This window comes from Motacilla alba, chromosome 1, assembly GCF_015832195.1.
Source record: "Motacilla alba alba isolate MOTALB_02 chromosome 1, Motacilla_alba_V1.0_pri, whole genome shotgun sequence".
NCBI classification, from domain to species: domain Eukaryota; kingdom Metazoa; phylum Chordata; class Aves; order Passeriformes; family Motacillidae; genus Motacilla; species Motacilla alba.
In genome coordinates this window covers 1,253,908-1,269,574 of record NC_052016.1, presented here as the reverse complement: position 1 = coordinate 1,269,574, position 15,667 = coordinate 1,253,908, and the positions used below count along the sequence as shown (strand labels likewise).

Below are 15,667 nucleotides of genomic sequence, written 5' to 3'. Positions count from 1 at the left end.
GGGTTCTGACCCTTGCAATAACAAACATTCCCAAGTGATTTCTCCTACCCTGCTTGGGAGGGAAGAGCTGATGGGAGCAGTGAATCCTGGGCTGTTCCTTCACACCTTTGAGACCTTGGTGTCTGTGGGAAGGGTTTCCAAAGGCAGAGCCCTGTCCCATCTCTGGAGAATTTCATCCTTGTGCTCATCAGGTGCCTGTATCAGGAGCCACCAGGAACAGTTCTAGAGAGAAACGAGGTCTGAAGTGGCTCTTGCACCCCAAAACCCCTTTCATCCTCATCAAAGACTCCCCAGATGACCCCAGAACGATTTGCTCTCATCCTCACAGCCCCGAGCTGATTTCTAGGTGGTTTTCCATCAATTTATGGGAACGTTGAACCCAGAGGCTCTTGGATTTTGAGGTTAGCTCACAGTGCTGCTTTGCTGTGACAGCTGTGACACTTTCAGTGTGACTTTTGGAGTCACCCAAACAAGGCCAGAGCTTCAGGATGACTTTTGGGGGATTTTGGTCCCTTTTTCCAGTCACCAGCGAGGTCAGGTCCTCTCTGCCTGACTCAGTTTTGGGCAGTGTGTCTGTGCAGACACCCTGGGTGTATCACGCAAGTGTTATTGGAAATAAAACCTGTATCATAACCCATAAAACCCAGGAGATGTTTATGGCCCTGCTGTCATCCCAAACCAGGAATACCCACAAAGCCCACATTTAACTCCCAGTCCCTCCAATCCAACCTTTGTTACCCAGCCCCATAAAGGATGAATAATTCAGGAGCGATAAAACCACTCAGTCAAGCTGGATGGAAAGGGGACAGAAGGAGCAGGGAATAAAAGCCAGGTGGAATTGTTGGTGAGCAGCAGTGGCCCAGGTTTATGGTTCCAGGGGCTGAGGTTAACCAGGAGGTGGTTCATGAGCACAAGGAGTGACCCAAGTGTCCTCCTGCTCTGCCAGCCCATGTCACACCCCCACATAGGCTTTGTTGAGTCTGTTCTGGGAAAAAAAAATCTTTTAAAAAACCAAAATCAGCTCCATCTTCTTCTTTATTCTGGTCTTTGAGACTGGAATTACGGCCACGTTTTGCTCCATTGTTGTTGGGGTTCTTCCTGCATTTATTTTCTGTATAGAAACCTCTCCAGAACCTTCTAAAGAAATGAATTGACATTGTGTTCTAGCAGAGCAGTTGACAAAAAAAAACCCAAATTGGAAGCAAGATGGAAACACTGCAGATTAATCTGGTAAATGAAGTATATTTTTAAATTCTCTCTCTATTTCAGTGGTCCAGGTGCTGTATTTAGTGTTACAGGGAATTATATTTTGGAAAGGAGGAAAATCCCTGTCCAGGCCGTTCACTTGAGTGCTGGACTGGATGATCCCTGTGGCAGCTCTTCTTCTTTATTCTGGTTTTAGAGACTGGAATTGTGGCCACATTTACTGCATTTCACTATTGCTGGGGTTTTCCCTGCATTTATTTTCTATCTAGAGACTTCTAGATAGAAGTCTGACAAAATAAATGGATTATGTGCTCCAGCAGAGCAGCAGGTGTCAAACCCTAAACTGGAAAATCAGATGGAAATACTGCAGATTAGTCCAGTAAAAAAAAAAAAAAAAAAGTATCTTTTTAAATTCTCTCTCTGTTTTAGTGTCTAGGTGTTGTATTTAGTGATACAGGGAATTATATTCTGGAAAGGAGGAAGATCCCTGTCCATTTTACATTTCTATTGAACATTCTATTGAAATTTTTATTGAAATTTGGCCTTATTTACGGAGCTATTTCTACTGAATTTTTACATTTCTACTGCAATTTAGCTTTATTTACAGAGCTATTTCTATTTAATGTTTACATTTCTATTTAATATCCTATTTACATTTCTATTGAAATTTCTATTTTAAATTCTAATTACATTTCTATTGAAATTTCCATTGATATTTCTATTGAAATTTCTACTGAAATTTAACCTTGTTTACAGAGCTATTTCTATTTAATGTTTACATTTCTATTTATTATCCTGTTTACATTTCTATTGAAATTTCTATTGAAATTTGGCCTTATTTATAGAGAAATTTCTATTTCATTTTTTACATTTCTATTTAATGTTGTATTTAACATCCTATTTACCTTTCTATTGAAATTTCTATTGAAATGTCTGTTGAAATACAGCCTTTTAATAGAGCTATTTCTATTTCATTTTTACATTTCTATTGAAATTTCTGTTGAAATTTGCCCATATTTACAGAGCTATTTCTATTTCATTTTTACATTTCTGTTGAAATTTGCCCATATTTACAGAGCTATTTCTATTTCATTTTTTACATTTCTGTTGAAATTTGCCCATATTTATTGAGCTATTTCTATTTATTTTTTACATTTCTATTGAAATTTGCCCATATTTATAGACCTAAGTGAAGCAAACAATAAAAATGTCTGGGAAAGAAGAAACTCCTCACCGGGGCTGGAGCCAGGTGGTGAAATGAGGGCGAGGGAGGCAGAACCTCAATTTCCTCTCAGCAATTCCTGGTTCCCCTCTCGGGGTGACGCCCCCGATGCCTCTGGCTGATCCCAGAGATCCCTTCCAGCCCTGAGTCCCTGCTGCTGACAGAGTCTTGCTGCAGCTGCTGCCAGGCAATATTTTCACTGCTGCCAAGGCCAACACCATCAGCTGAGGTCTTCTCAACGATGCAGAATGTTATTTCTGCTCTTTCACAAATGCCAGGAGTAAATGCAGGGGCAGTGTTGGGCTTTATCTTCTTTTTAGCCAAGGTTGGGATTGAATGTGTGAGAGGGTGTTTCTTGTTGGGTCTCAGATGTCGATCAGTTCTTGTCTCTGTCACAGTCTCACACACCCTGAGTTCTGCAGCACTTCACTCCAACACACTGAAAATGGAGCCCTGTCTCTCTCTCTGCAAGGCCTTTGAAGGATCAACTGTCCAATTCAGAAATGACACCTCGATTATTTTCACTTTTAACCCAATACCCAACCACCCGTGCCCGCCATGGGGACTTTTTATCCAATGACACAAAACCACCCAAACCCATGGAGAGGAAGGTGAAGAAGAAGGAGCAGCCTCCACCCTAAAACCTCCACCTTGCTTTATCTCCATTGCTGTACTCCAAACCCTTCAACTCTGAGTTTCCCCCCTCTGACATCACACACTTCTGTTCAAACTGCACACCTTTCATCTCAGTTTTATCATTGAATTTTGGAAGCTTCTCCAGGGCCTCAGGTCAGTGCAGTGTTCTCCTGGGGGTCAGTGCCTGGCAGCACAGAAAGTCTCCAATTCTCAGCAGCCAGGGTTCCAACAGGGTAACAGAACTTTTCCCAAAACAGAGCCATGCTGTGCACAGACCAGCTTGGAAAAGGCCTTCCCAATTTTCTTGCTGAATAATAGAGAAACTGAGCCTTGTCCTCTGCTGTGGCTTCATAAAATGTTTTTATTCTCTGTGGACAAACTGTAGGATTTTTTTTATTATTATTTTTTTTCCATTCCCTCCTTTCTTGGCATTGCAGTAGCAGCTGGTTTTCAGAGGGCTCTGATTCACGGGATGGAATTGATCTCCTGCTGGCCTCAGCCACAGAGGGTGGGATTTTACAGCCTGCCTGGGGGATCTGAGCACCCACTTCTCTTTGGTTTGAACAAGTGCTGCTGCTCAGATTCCCGTGGCAGTTTTGGAAAAGCCAGCCACGATTTCCCAACCTCCCTTTAGAAACCCAGGTAACACACCAGAGTCAGGAATATCAGATAAACCCTGACTCTTAGGGGTAACCGCCTTTTTTCTTTACAATCAGAGTGTAGATGATTTAAATATAAATTAATTTTGTTTCCCCGAAAGCTTTGAGCAGTTGCCACAGAGGGAATGAATCCAGCACCAGCATTCTACACCCCATAAAACCTTTCAGTGCCTTGCAGGGTGTTCAAGCTCTACCAAAAATGAGGAGTTTGCTTTTCTCAACACTTGCTCAGGGATTTTTTTTTTCACTCACTAACATTTTCTCTTTTCCTGTTGCAGGGAAAAGCTTCACTCTGACTATCACAGTCTTCACAAACCCTCCCCAAGTAGCCACGTACCACAGAGCCATCAAGATCACCGTGGATGGACCTCGGGAACCCCGAAGTAAGTGAGCTCAGGAGAGAATTCCCAGAGGGAAAAAGTGATTTAATGGAGGGGCTCGTCTCCATCCATACCAAATCCAGCAGCATGTGGAGAAATGGGAATGTTTTAAGCTTTAAAATGGTTTTTATCCTGCCTTCCTGAAGTGTTCTTTCTCACTGGGGTCCAGCTGATCCAGTGACTTGCATTTCTGAAATACCCAGCCAGGCCTGGCTTGGCCCAAACCCAAGAGCTGACTGAAGGGATGCTGGGAAAAGGTGGGCAGTGAATACCTGGCACATCATTTCTTGCTTTTCAAATGTTAAGGGCATTTGAAAGCACTGCAAACCAATATGGCATTGATCAAACCCTTCAAACAGGAATAAATGCCATGGTTTGCTGCTTCCTGGAGTTCCCTGAGCCTCAGCTGTGGGACAGCTTGTGAGAAACCATTGATTTGCACAGACAGCAAATCTTTCTCTCTTTCTTTCTTTCTTTCTCTTTCTTTCTTTCTTTCTTTCTTTCTTTCTTTCTTTCTTTCTTTCTTTCTTTCTTTCTTTCTTTCTTTCTTTCTTTCTTTCTTTCTTTCTTTCTTTCTTTCTTTCTTTCTTTCTTTCTTTCTTTCTTTCTTTCCTCCTCTCTTTTTCTCTCTTTTCTCTCACTCTCTTCTTTCTCTCTCTTTCCTCCTCTCTTTTTCTCTCTTTTCTCTCACTCTCTTCTTTCTCTCTCTTTCCTCCTCTCTTTTCTACTCTTTCCCTTTCTCTATTCCTTCCTTCCTTCCTTCCTTCCTTCCTTCCTTCCTTCCTTCCTTCCTTCCTTCCTTCCTTCCTTCCTTCCTTCCTTCCTTCCTTCCTTCCTTCTCTCTTTCTTTCTTCCCTTTTTTAAAAGAATAAAGCACAAGGAGGAGCTGAAGGATTTGATGTTCCCAGGGAATGCCCGAGCCCTGCACACAGGGGGTTGTTGAGTTCAGGTGCTGAGGGCAGAGAGTTCTGTCTGGGTGAAATGGAGTGAGGGTGGAGCAGAGGGGCCAGGAGACATCACAGACTCAGGGAATGGACTGGAGTGGAAGGGATCTTAAAGATCATTTCATTCCAGCCCAGACACCTTCCCCTGTGCCAGGCTGCTCCAGCCCCAGTGTCCAGCCTGGCCTTGGGCACTGCCAGGGATCCAGGGGCAGCCCCAGCTGCTCTGGCAATTCCATCCCAGGGCCTGCCCACCCTGCCAGGGAACAATTCCTTCCCAAAATCCCATCTAACCCTACTTTCTTCTCACTCTGAAGCCATTCCCTGTGTGCTGTCCCTGCATGCCCTGGGAATTGTCTCTCTCCAGGTTTCCTGGGGCTCCTGCAGGCCCTGCAAGGCCACCCTGAGCTCAGCCCAAAGCTTCTCCTGTGCAGCTGAACAATGCCAGCTGTGCCAGCCTTTGCTGCCAGCAGAGCTGCTCCAGCCCTCTGCTCATCAGAGGCAATCTTGGCCTCAGTCACCGCCCCAACGGGGCATTTGCATATTGTTATCAAAATGTAAATTGAGGTTTGGGATGAGTTTCTTGCACCCCTCCCACACTCTTGGCAGAAGTTCTGGATGTTGCTTAAGTGGAATTGTCCCGGGAGAACAGAGCAGCAGGACTCAAACACCCTCCAGGGAATGAGACTCACAGCTTGGGGCTGCTAACCAGGAAAGAAATGTTTCATCCTTCAGCTAAAATAGCTTAGAAAACTTTGGTTCTCTTCTGGAGCCTTCATTTACCTGAGTTGCATCACAATCTATGTTTTTAGTGGGAAAATCTGAAAATTTTTTTAAATTTGAGGACAGGCCTTAAATACTCCATCAGAGTAAGGCTTCTTATTTATTTATTCTTATTTCTTTGGTTTGTTGTTTGGGGTTTTTTATTTAAATTGTGGTTGAATTGTCCCTGAAAAATATCCTCAGTGAACCAGGCAGCTGCGCACATAAAAAAAGATATTTGCATATGCAAATTCCATGTTTGCATATGCAATTACCTGGGCATGCTCACGGTTTGCAGACAATGAATAAACTTTAGTTCTTTGAATATGCATCTGCTTGAAACCAAATCCTCCTGCAGGCAAACCTGCTGCTGGAAATCAATTCTTCAGTTGGCAGAAGAGTTAATATTTAATGAGATTCTGCATTTTTAGAAGGAAGTGGAGATAGGATCCACACGGAAGCAGCGTTTGGATCTGCCCGACCCAAATCCATGCAAAGGCTTCCTTGGAATTCATATCCCTTGTCTGAGGCAAATGAACTGCACAGTGAGGGAGATTGGAGGCTCCTCACTCCCCCCAGCAGGAATTCGCAGCTTTTTTATTGCTGAGTCATTCGTGACACAGCACAAAGGGACTGTGGGATCACGGAATGGTTTGGGGTGGAAGGGATTAAAGCTCATCCAGCTCCACCCCTGCCATGGCAGGGACACCTTCCCCTGTGCCAGGCTGCTCCAGCCCCAGTGTCCAGCCTGGCCTTGGGCACTGCCAGGGATCCAGGGATGGAATTCCATCCCAGCCCCTGCCCACCCTGCCAGGGAACAATTCCTCATTGCCAAGATCCCATCCAGCCCTGCCCTCTGGCCCTGGCAGCCATTCCCTGGGTCCTGGCACTGCAAAAGGGACAGAGACTAAGGCAAAATCCAGGTCTCCAAGGGATTTTTCCAAGCTCACAGGACAATGCACCATGCCATGAATGGGATGTGCCAAAACCACAACCCCCATGGCGCGAGGTTTGCCTGGTGGGAGGATTAGGCAAAGGATGAGAAAAGTGCTTTGAGGGGAGAAGAAATCACAGGTCCAAACAGAAAAGCATCCAGAGAATCCCAGAATCCCTGAATGGTTTGGGTTGGGAGGGGTTTTAGGTATCACCCAGTGCCAGCCCTGCCATGGCAGGGACACCTTCCCCTGTGCCAGGCTGCTCCAGCCCCACTGTCCAGCCTGGCCTTGGCACTGCCAGGGATCCAGGGGCAGCCCCAGCTGCTCTGGGACACCTCTCCCAAGGCCTCACCAGCCCCTGAGGGAAGAATTCCTTCCCAAAACCCCATCCAACCCTGCCATCTCTTTAAAACCATTCCCCTTTTCCTGTCACTCTCTGCCTGCATAAAAAAATCCTTCTCCTTTCCTTTCAGAACCTCTGAGCTCTCCCTGGAGCCTTCTCCTCCCCAGGCCCAACACCCCCAGCTCTCCCAGCTTTCCCAGTGATTCTGTTTTGCTCCTTTCATTTCAAATTCCTCAAATTTGACTTCTCACCAAGAATTCCAAATGACAGCCACGACCATTCAGACGTTTTTTCCCTAAATTCCATTGATGGAGACATGGATTGGCCTGGATCTGTGGTGAGCCCTGTCAAACCAGGCCTGCCGTGGACTGAAGGGATTTAGAAGGATATCAGCCTTCTGGGATTGGGATGGGAATCAAAACAAAACCTGCTGGATTGGAGTGTTTTCCTTTCAGTAATCAGTATTTGGGAACATTCCCCCAGATCCGTGACTCACTCGGTCACCTGAGCTGAAGGGATTCCAGACCGGAATTCCAAACACATTCCAAGACGTGTTTTCTCTGGATTCACCAGAGATCTGGGGAGCAATGGGAGCAAAATGAGATCCTGCTGTCTTCCAGAGATCTAGAAAAACCTGCTGAGCTCCAAAACCAACTCCAACAACAGTTTTTGATTAATTTCCTAAAACCAACTCCAACAACAAGTTTTGATTCATTTCCTTCGTGGTTTTGATGGTTCTCAGCCTGGGTTCCAATAAGTGCAAGGGGCCAGGGGAAGTTCAGATTAAGGATTAGAAACAATTTTTCCCTGCCAGGGAGGTCAGGCCTTGGGCTGAGCTGCCCAGGGAGGTTTGGAGTCACTGGAATTGTCCCAGAGCAGTCTGGATGTGGCCCTTGGGGACAGGGTTTGGGGTGATGCTGGTGGGGCTGAAGGTGGGACTGGGTGATCCTGAGGGGCTCTTCCAACCTTTCTGGGATTCTGTGACTTTTGGGCTCTCTGGGATGTGTGGAGGTGACAGTGGGTGACAATAGGTGACAATAACACTGTCACAGGGCCACCTTTGCTCTGCACGAAGGCCTGTGGTCATGGTGCTCCTGCACATCCCATCATCCATGGTTGCTGGGATGTCCAGCTCTTTGGCCAGCAGCACATCTGAATTTGCCCTCCAAACAGTGATAAATTCCCATTTGTGGGAATTCCACATTTTCCTTTTTGTCCCATTGGATTCCTGTCTGCGCCTACCCCGAGAAAACTTCTCAGATTGTCACAGCTCATAAAGAGAGCCAAGGTACTTAAAAACCTGGCTCTTCCTCCCCTGCTTTCATGATGGATTTTTAAAGCCTCTTTTGAACTGAGCATTTTTGTTCCCCACTTCTGAATAAATGCTTATTTTCAAAATGGGATTTATTTTTTTTTTCTGAAAAGAAATCCTGCTGCACTGTCAGGGAGAAGGGCAGGATGACCTAACCCATCATTTTCTTCTCCAACTTCTCTGATTCTATGATTCATAAAGCAATTTCTGTTTTTATGAGCAAGGTCCGTGGGGAAAATCATTAGCAGAAACCAGATCAAGAGTAGTGCTCCTGATGAAAATACTTTTGGTTAGGAAACTTGGTAGAAATAGTCTGAGTCCTAAATTAAATATTTCCCTTAGGCCATTTGACCTGCTGTGTACATCTGCTGAAAAATTAGGGGTTTTTTTCTTCTTTTGACTGCTTTTTTTTCCCTGCTTTTCCTCACTGAATTGTTTTAACCCACAAAGCTCTGAAAAATTCACTCGTGGCCCAGGTGCCTGAAAGTGATGGGAAAGGAAAAGGCTACATGGATTTAGCCTAAAGTTAAGATGGGCATTAAATGTGATCATTCCCTGTTGGATATGTAGTTTTCCCAAATATTTTTGGAAAAAAAATATCCAAGAGTGGGATGCTGAGGGATGTGGAGAGAGGGAATATTTTGCTGAGCATGAGTTGAGAAGGAGCCTAAAAAGCTGCTGGTTCTGTTCTGAAGGAAAACTTGTCCTACCTGAGGTCATTTTAGGGAAATCCCCAGAACCTTTTCCCAATATAATAATAACAAAAGTCAAACTCTTCTCCAAAAAAAAAAAAACCTTTTCATTATTTCAGTGGGCTGAAATAATATAATACCTTTATTTCTTACTCATTTTCTGCTACAAGTGTCTCATTTTGGAAACCGAGGCTGAATTGTACCAAATAACAACTTAAAAACCATAAAAAATGAACCATTTTGTTGTTGGAAAATACCCAACATTTACATTTCAGTGGTGGATTAGCACTAAATTTCAGTGGAAGGATTCAGATCCTTCCACTCACTTGGAGTCACAGGGGCTGAGAGTTACTTAGGAGAAAAGACACGAAGGAGGTCCCAGCCCTGGGAGGAGCTGGAGCTGCTGCAGAGAGCCCAGAGGAGGCTCCAGGATGAGCAGAGGGCTGGAGCAGCTCTGCTGGCAGCAAAGGCTGGCACAGCTGGCATTGTTCAGCTGCACAGGAGAAGCTTTGGGCTGAGCTCAGGGTGGCCTTGCAGGGCCTGCAGGAGCCCCAGGAAACCTGGAGAGAGACAATTCCCAGGGCATGCAGGGACAGCACACAGGGAATGGCTTCAGAGTGAAAAATCACAGGGTTAGATCGGATATTAGGAACAATTTCCTCCCTGGCAGGGTGGGCAGGCCCTGGCACAGGGTGCCCAGAGCAGCTGGGGCTGCCCCTGGATCCCTGGCAGTGCCCAAAGCCAGGCTGGACACTGGGGCTGGAGCAGCCTGGCACAGGGGAATGTGTCCCTGCCATGGAACTGGATGAATTTTAATGTCCCTCCCAGTCCAAACCATTCCGTGATATAAATTCTGTTGGAAAGCAAAGTCACCTCTTTTCCAATACATGCCTCCATTTTATTTTATTTTTTTTAAATTTTGAACAAAGCTTACAAATCTCTGAATTCTAGCAGATAAAGGATCTCACTGAGGAAAGACAGGAATTCTTGGTTTCCAGGCCTTTTGTCTGGAGATAAAACTGAAATGTGATTAGTTCATGGCACTCTTCCAGCCTAAACTTTTCTAAGCCTAAACTTTTTCCTAAGCTTTTCTTCCTTATATCCCATCTAACCCTGCTCTCTGACACTTTAAAGCCATTCCCCATTTTCCTGTCACTCCATGCCCTGGTGAACATCCCTCTCCAGCGTTTTTGTAGCCCCTTTATGTATTTATGGGATTTATCTGGTTGGCAGTGCAAAGGATTGTTCAGTTTATAGGAATTCCTGGCACAGAGCAGTGCTGGTGAGGATCCTTTATGTCCTACCAATAGGTTCAACCTCAGTAGGTTTTTAACACTCCCATCCTTGAGGATTCATGGTGCAGACACTCCTTTTCCATATGGGATGGGATTATCTTCCCTGGCATTTCTCAGTCTCTCTGCTGAGGCCGGAGGGTTGGGATTGGGTGATGTGAGGCAGGGATTTGTAATTTATTTAGTTCAATGAAATGGTCGAATATGAGGAGCAGGAAACCTGGTGACAGCGCTGCTTTTCTGGGAGTGCAGTAGATCCTATGGAATTGCTTCCCAAATCATTTCGGGGTTTTTAAAATGAAACACAGAAGTGTTGACAGGCCAAGCTCCTTCCTTGAGAAATCAGGGACGTGGGAAGCCAGAGCTGCTGCACTGCAGGTTAGGAATGAAGTTAAGTCTGACCCAGTTCTGCAGAAATTATTTCAACCCCTTTTCTGAGTCACTTCATCCCACACAGCTCTTTCTTTCACCCCTCTTGAATTAACATGATTTTCAATCCAATAATTTTGGTGACCCTCCTTGACGTCTGCTGGAACCAGGGGGAAGTGCTCTGCACTGTGACAAGACCAGAATCGGCTGAATGTAGATTATTTCTGAACGTGCCTCACCAGGCCTGACTTTCTCTTGCCAAATGCCCTCTCTACAAAGGTTTTGTAGCTGTTAAGAGCAGTGAGCAAGATGAAGATCTTTGGGGAAGAGAACATTTTCCATAGGAATAGGAAAATGTGAGGGGGAAAAAAGGTTTGAAGCAGAGGCTGGGGCTGGGAAAGGATGGCCTGGAGTTGGAGGAGGTGCCTGTTGTGGGGTTTAGGGAGTTATTTTGTGGAGTGGAGGTGCCTGTTGTGGGTTTTAGGGAGTTATTTTGCCTTTCCCCTTCCCAGAAGGAGATCTGCTGGCAAAGCTGGGCTGTTGGAGCATCAATCCCACTGTCCCTTTAGGATTAGCAGATGAGAAGTTTTCCTTCAAAGTTTTCCTTCCTTGTGTGAGCTGCTCCCTCCTTCCTCAGCTCCTCGGGGGGCTGGGAGAAGGGAGAGGGAAACTTTCACCCCTCATGGAGAGCTCAGACACTTCTGTTTGCTAAAGAAGATTTTAGCAGTGCAGGATCTTTTTTAAAGCCTCGGTTTTTGAGGAGATTCCTGATTTATGGGTTCCCCAAAACATCATGTGTGCAAGGGAAAGGCTGGAGGAAGCTACATGGCATTTTCAGTGGACAGCCCTTATTTTCTTCTTGAAATACAACTGCAAAGAATGAAAATCTGTTGGAGTTCTGGCTGCTGAGAATTCCAGACTTCCTGTGCTGCCAGGCACTGACCCCCAGGAGAACACTGCACTGACCTGAGGCCCTGGAGAAGCTTCCAAAATGGAATGACAGAACTGGGATTGTGGGTTTTGGAGTTTGAATAGAAGTGTGTGATATCACAGGCTGGGAAACTCAGAGTTGAGGGTTTAGAATATAGTAATATATATGGAGCAAGCAAAAAACTGGCAAAAATCCACCTGCACTGCAGTTCCTCCCAGCTTTGCCTGCCCTGGATTACCAGCTGGAGCATTCCCTCCTTGCAAGCCCACACAAAACACCACAGGCTTTGGCTTCATGGTGGTGAAGAATGGAAAAAAGGCTTTCCTTTGGCTCTGCATCTCCATTTGTGCTCCTGCTCTTTGGGAATACTGGAATGTTCTGCCCGGGGAGGTGGTGCAGTCCCCATCCCTGGGTGTGTTTAACACAGCCTGGATGTGGCACTGGGTGCCAGGGTGCAGCTGAGCTGTTGGGGCTGGCTTGGACTCGATGGTCTTGAAGGTCTCTTCCAACCCAGTGATTCTGGGAATTCTGTGGAATTGCAGTGAGGAAATGCATTTTCTCTCAGTGTTCACGAGAAATCTCAGTCAGGCTGACCCTGTGTCTGTGGGCAAAGCAGGAGGGACAGAATGCCTGGGACAGAATTGTGTTCTTCCAGGGCCCAAAGGGGCTCCAGGAGAGCTGCAGGGGGATTTTTCACAAGGCAGGGCACAGGGAATGGCTGTAAGCTGAAGGAGGGCAGGGATGGATGGGATATTGGGAAGGAATTGTTCCCTGGGAGGGTGGGGAAGGGCTGGAATAGAAGCTGAATAGATCCAAGGTGTCCAAGGACAGACTGGAATAATGGGGGGTAGTGGATGGTGTCCCTGCCCATGACAGGGATCTGTAAGGTCCCTTCCTACCCAAACCATTCCGTGATTCCATGAGATGCCATCTCAGCTCTGCTTGGAATCATCAGGGCAGGAGTTGTCTGTCCTACAAGAACACAATGTCCCCATAAATCACTTAAACACATCCTAAAGAGACAGAAGGATGGGAACATCTTCCCTGCCTTCCTTAATCATGGAACAGATTAGGAACAGCATGTAAAAATGGGAGGAGGCAGCAGAAAGAATTTCCCCTGTCATAAACAAAGCATGGAGACATTTTATTTTTATTTTCCTAATAGCGCCTGACCTTTGCTCCTTTATTCTTCCTTTGAGTTTGGAGCTCCAGTCCATCAAGCCCCACATCCACCAGACCACCTTCTGGGGCTGACCAGTCCAGAAAAGCCAGGCTGTGTCACAACCCTCAGCACATAAAGCTGCAGGGAAGAAAAAAAAAAAAAAAGAACCAAAAAAACACATTTATGGAACAGTGTTGATTTAATTATTAAGGATTCTGTTTGCCTGATTCCTCCCTCCAGCCAGCACCACGGGCTGTTCCTCATTACCTGCCCCACGTATCTTCCCAATCTCACCACAAACAGTTTGGGTTGACCACACCACTTCCCTCTTGAAAGTTAATCCAGTTTGACTCACCCTGAGCAGCTCGGGCCGAGCCAAGGAAAACAAGGCAAAGAATAACCTGCTTGTATCCACTTTGGAAACTTCTCAGAGGCCCTGCTTTCAGAGTGCTCCACAGTAGCTCACTATATCTCCCTGCAGCTGCAGAGAAAATCAGGGGAAAAAAAAAAAAAAAAAAAGGGTTCCAGAAGTTAAAGTAAAGCCCAGGCAGAACCACGTGAAATTATGAGCTCACAGTGGAGTGTTAGTCCAGAGGAGGAACCGACAGATTAAAATAGCCAAAGTAATTTCTGTGGAAAACCAGGTATTTTCAACTCTGGCGTGGCAACAGCAGGCACCGGGTTTGGTAAAAGCAAAGGTCTCCAGTTCAAGGGAGCTGTGGAGCCCCAGTTATGCTCTTTTCTTGGGCAGGAGCAAAGCTCCACGTGGTCAAAGTGTGAGCAGTCAGCACCTACAGGGAGTAAATTGAATTTGGTGTTGCCAAACTGCCCTGGTTTATATAAGCACAGGACCTGACCTTTTAGTTGCAGGTGCCTTGTTCAGGCCTGGCTGAGGGTGAGTGATGGGGACCTTTCACTGCCTCGAGACATTCGTGACGAAATGTTCCTGTCTGAGCAATTCCTCGGCTGTTTGTACAACCATTGTCCTGTTTGGAGTCACTGCACAGGTGACAAATGTCCTCACCCCTGGCTTTTCCTGCTCAGTGTCTGGGTTTGAAAAGCCAGGTGTCTGCTAAGGAAGGCAGGAAATGGAAAATGTGAACCCACTCTCTCCAAATTATTGTCATTTCAAAATTAAGGGGCTCCCAGGCAAATATATGGGAATAGGAATAATTTATTAGGGAAATTAAAACTACAAATGTAAAATTACACAAAAGGAAACAAATCACTGCCAGAGTCAGAGCAGGCCCTGACACCCTGTGTGTCAGGGTGGTGGCAGCAGTGCCATTCCATGGTGGCTGACAGCCCTCCTGCAGTGCCAGCTGTGCTTCTGCTGGAGCAGGGATCCTGCACAAGGCTGGAGTTTTCCTCTGCAGCTCCAGGGCTGCTGGAGATGGGCCTGCTCTTCCTCTGGCAATGCAGGGCAGGAGAAAGCTGCTCCTCTGGGAATGCAGGGCAGGAGAAAGCTGCTCCTCTGGGAATGCAGGGGGCAAAGGCTGCTGTGCTGTTCCAGGCTCAGGTTGGATCCAGGTGGGAATGCTTGGCTCCTGCCCTGGGCAGAGCATCTCCCCATGGGATGCTGGAATTTTCTCAGCCATGCAGGGACACTCAGTGGCCATGGACAGCAGAGATCTCCTGGAGGGAGGATTGGCTGTGGGAGAGCTAAAGAAAAAACTGCCCAAAGAACAGCAGAGAACTGCCCCAGCTCTGACAGATGGAAACAGAACACACACCCCCATTTCCAACCTAAGACACTCAGGATGAGAGGGGGCTCCAGAAACGTGGCTGAGGTGCCTGAGTGAGGTCTCTGTGTCCAGCAGAACCTTCTCCCAAGGGCTGCTCCTGTACCTCGAGTCCTGGGGCAGTTCTGGGTGTCTCAACAGAAAATCAAAAGCTCTTGGAGAATCTCCCAAGGAGGTTCTGAAGTTGGGGAAGGGTCTGGAGAGGCTGAGGGCTCTGGGTTTGTCCAGCTGGAGCAGAGGACACTGAGGGCAGAGCTCCTTGGGGCCAACTCCTGATGGATCTGGGCCTGGAGGGGATTGAGGTTGGGTTTTAGGGCAAGGTTCTTCCCCAGAGGGTGCTGGCACTGCCCAGGCTGCCCAGGCAATGGGCACGGCCCCGAGGCTGCCAGAGCTCCAGGAGAAGCCCAGGCTGGGGTTGCTGGGGGTCCGGGAAGAATTGGAGGTGGATCATCCTTGTGGATCCCTCCTAACTCAGCAATTCCAGGATTCCACGTGTTTCCAGCAGCTTCCCCTTGGAGAGAGGAGGTTTTTGGTGCCTGTATTTTATGTTTTCCTTGGTTGCTCCCTGAGCTGGTGCTTGGCTGCTTGGGCCTCATCCTGCACCTTCTGTCCCAGCCAAATCTCCAGCTCTGCTGCCTCAGCCGTGGCTGGAGGGGATTCCTGGGGCACTTTGGGAAGATGCAAACCAGAAAGAAACAAAAGAAGCTTTTGGCAAAGCCGTGCTTGGCTTGGGACTCCTTCAAACATTGTCAAGGGGTTTCGGAAGTTGAGGTGGGGGAAAGGGAAAAGAAAGCAAGGTTGTAATTTTACAAACTCATTTAAATTTCATGATCAACTTCTTCCCTCCAAACCCCAAACGCTCCGTCACTTTTACTTCACTGCCATGACCTAATTCCTGGGGTTAATTCCAGGCAATAATTACACTTCTACAAGAGAGAGGGCACAGATTCAGCAGAAGCTGAGGTGGATCTACCCAAAATAATTGTGGTTTTCGTGGAAATACACTCGTGCTTTGCTCTTTGTACCCCACAGGCCTCACCAGCAGAGCTGGGGGAGAGGAGGAAAAATTCCTGCCACATTCAG

General features: G+C 46.7%; 1 protein-coding gene across 2 annotated transcripts in view; it reads left to right on the top strand.

The window, feature by feature from the left end:
• The window catches only part of RUNX1 (RUNX family transcription factor 1), a 144,715-nt gene that overhangs the window by 98,374 nt on the left and 30,674 nt on the right, over positions 1–15,667 (top strand). For both annotated transcript variants that reach the window (XM_038134229.1, XM_038134221.1), the window contains exon 5: positions 4,002–4,106. In XM_038134229.1, the coding sequence (XP_037990157.1) occupies positions 4,002–4,106 (105 nt within the window). The remainder of the gene's footprint in view (positions 1–4,001; positions 4,107–15,667) is intronic.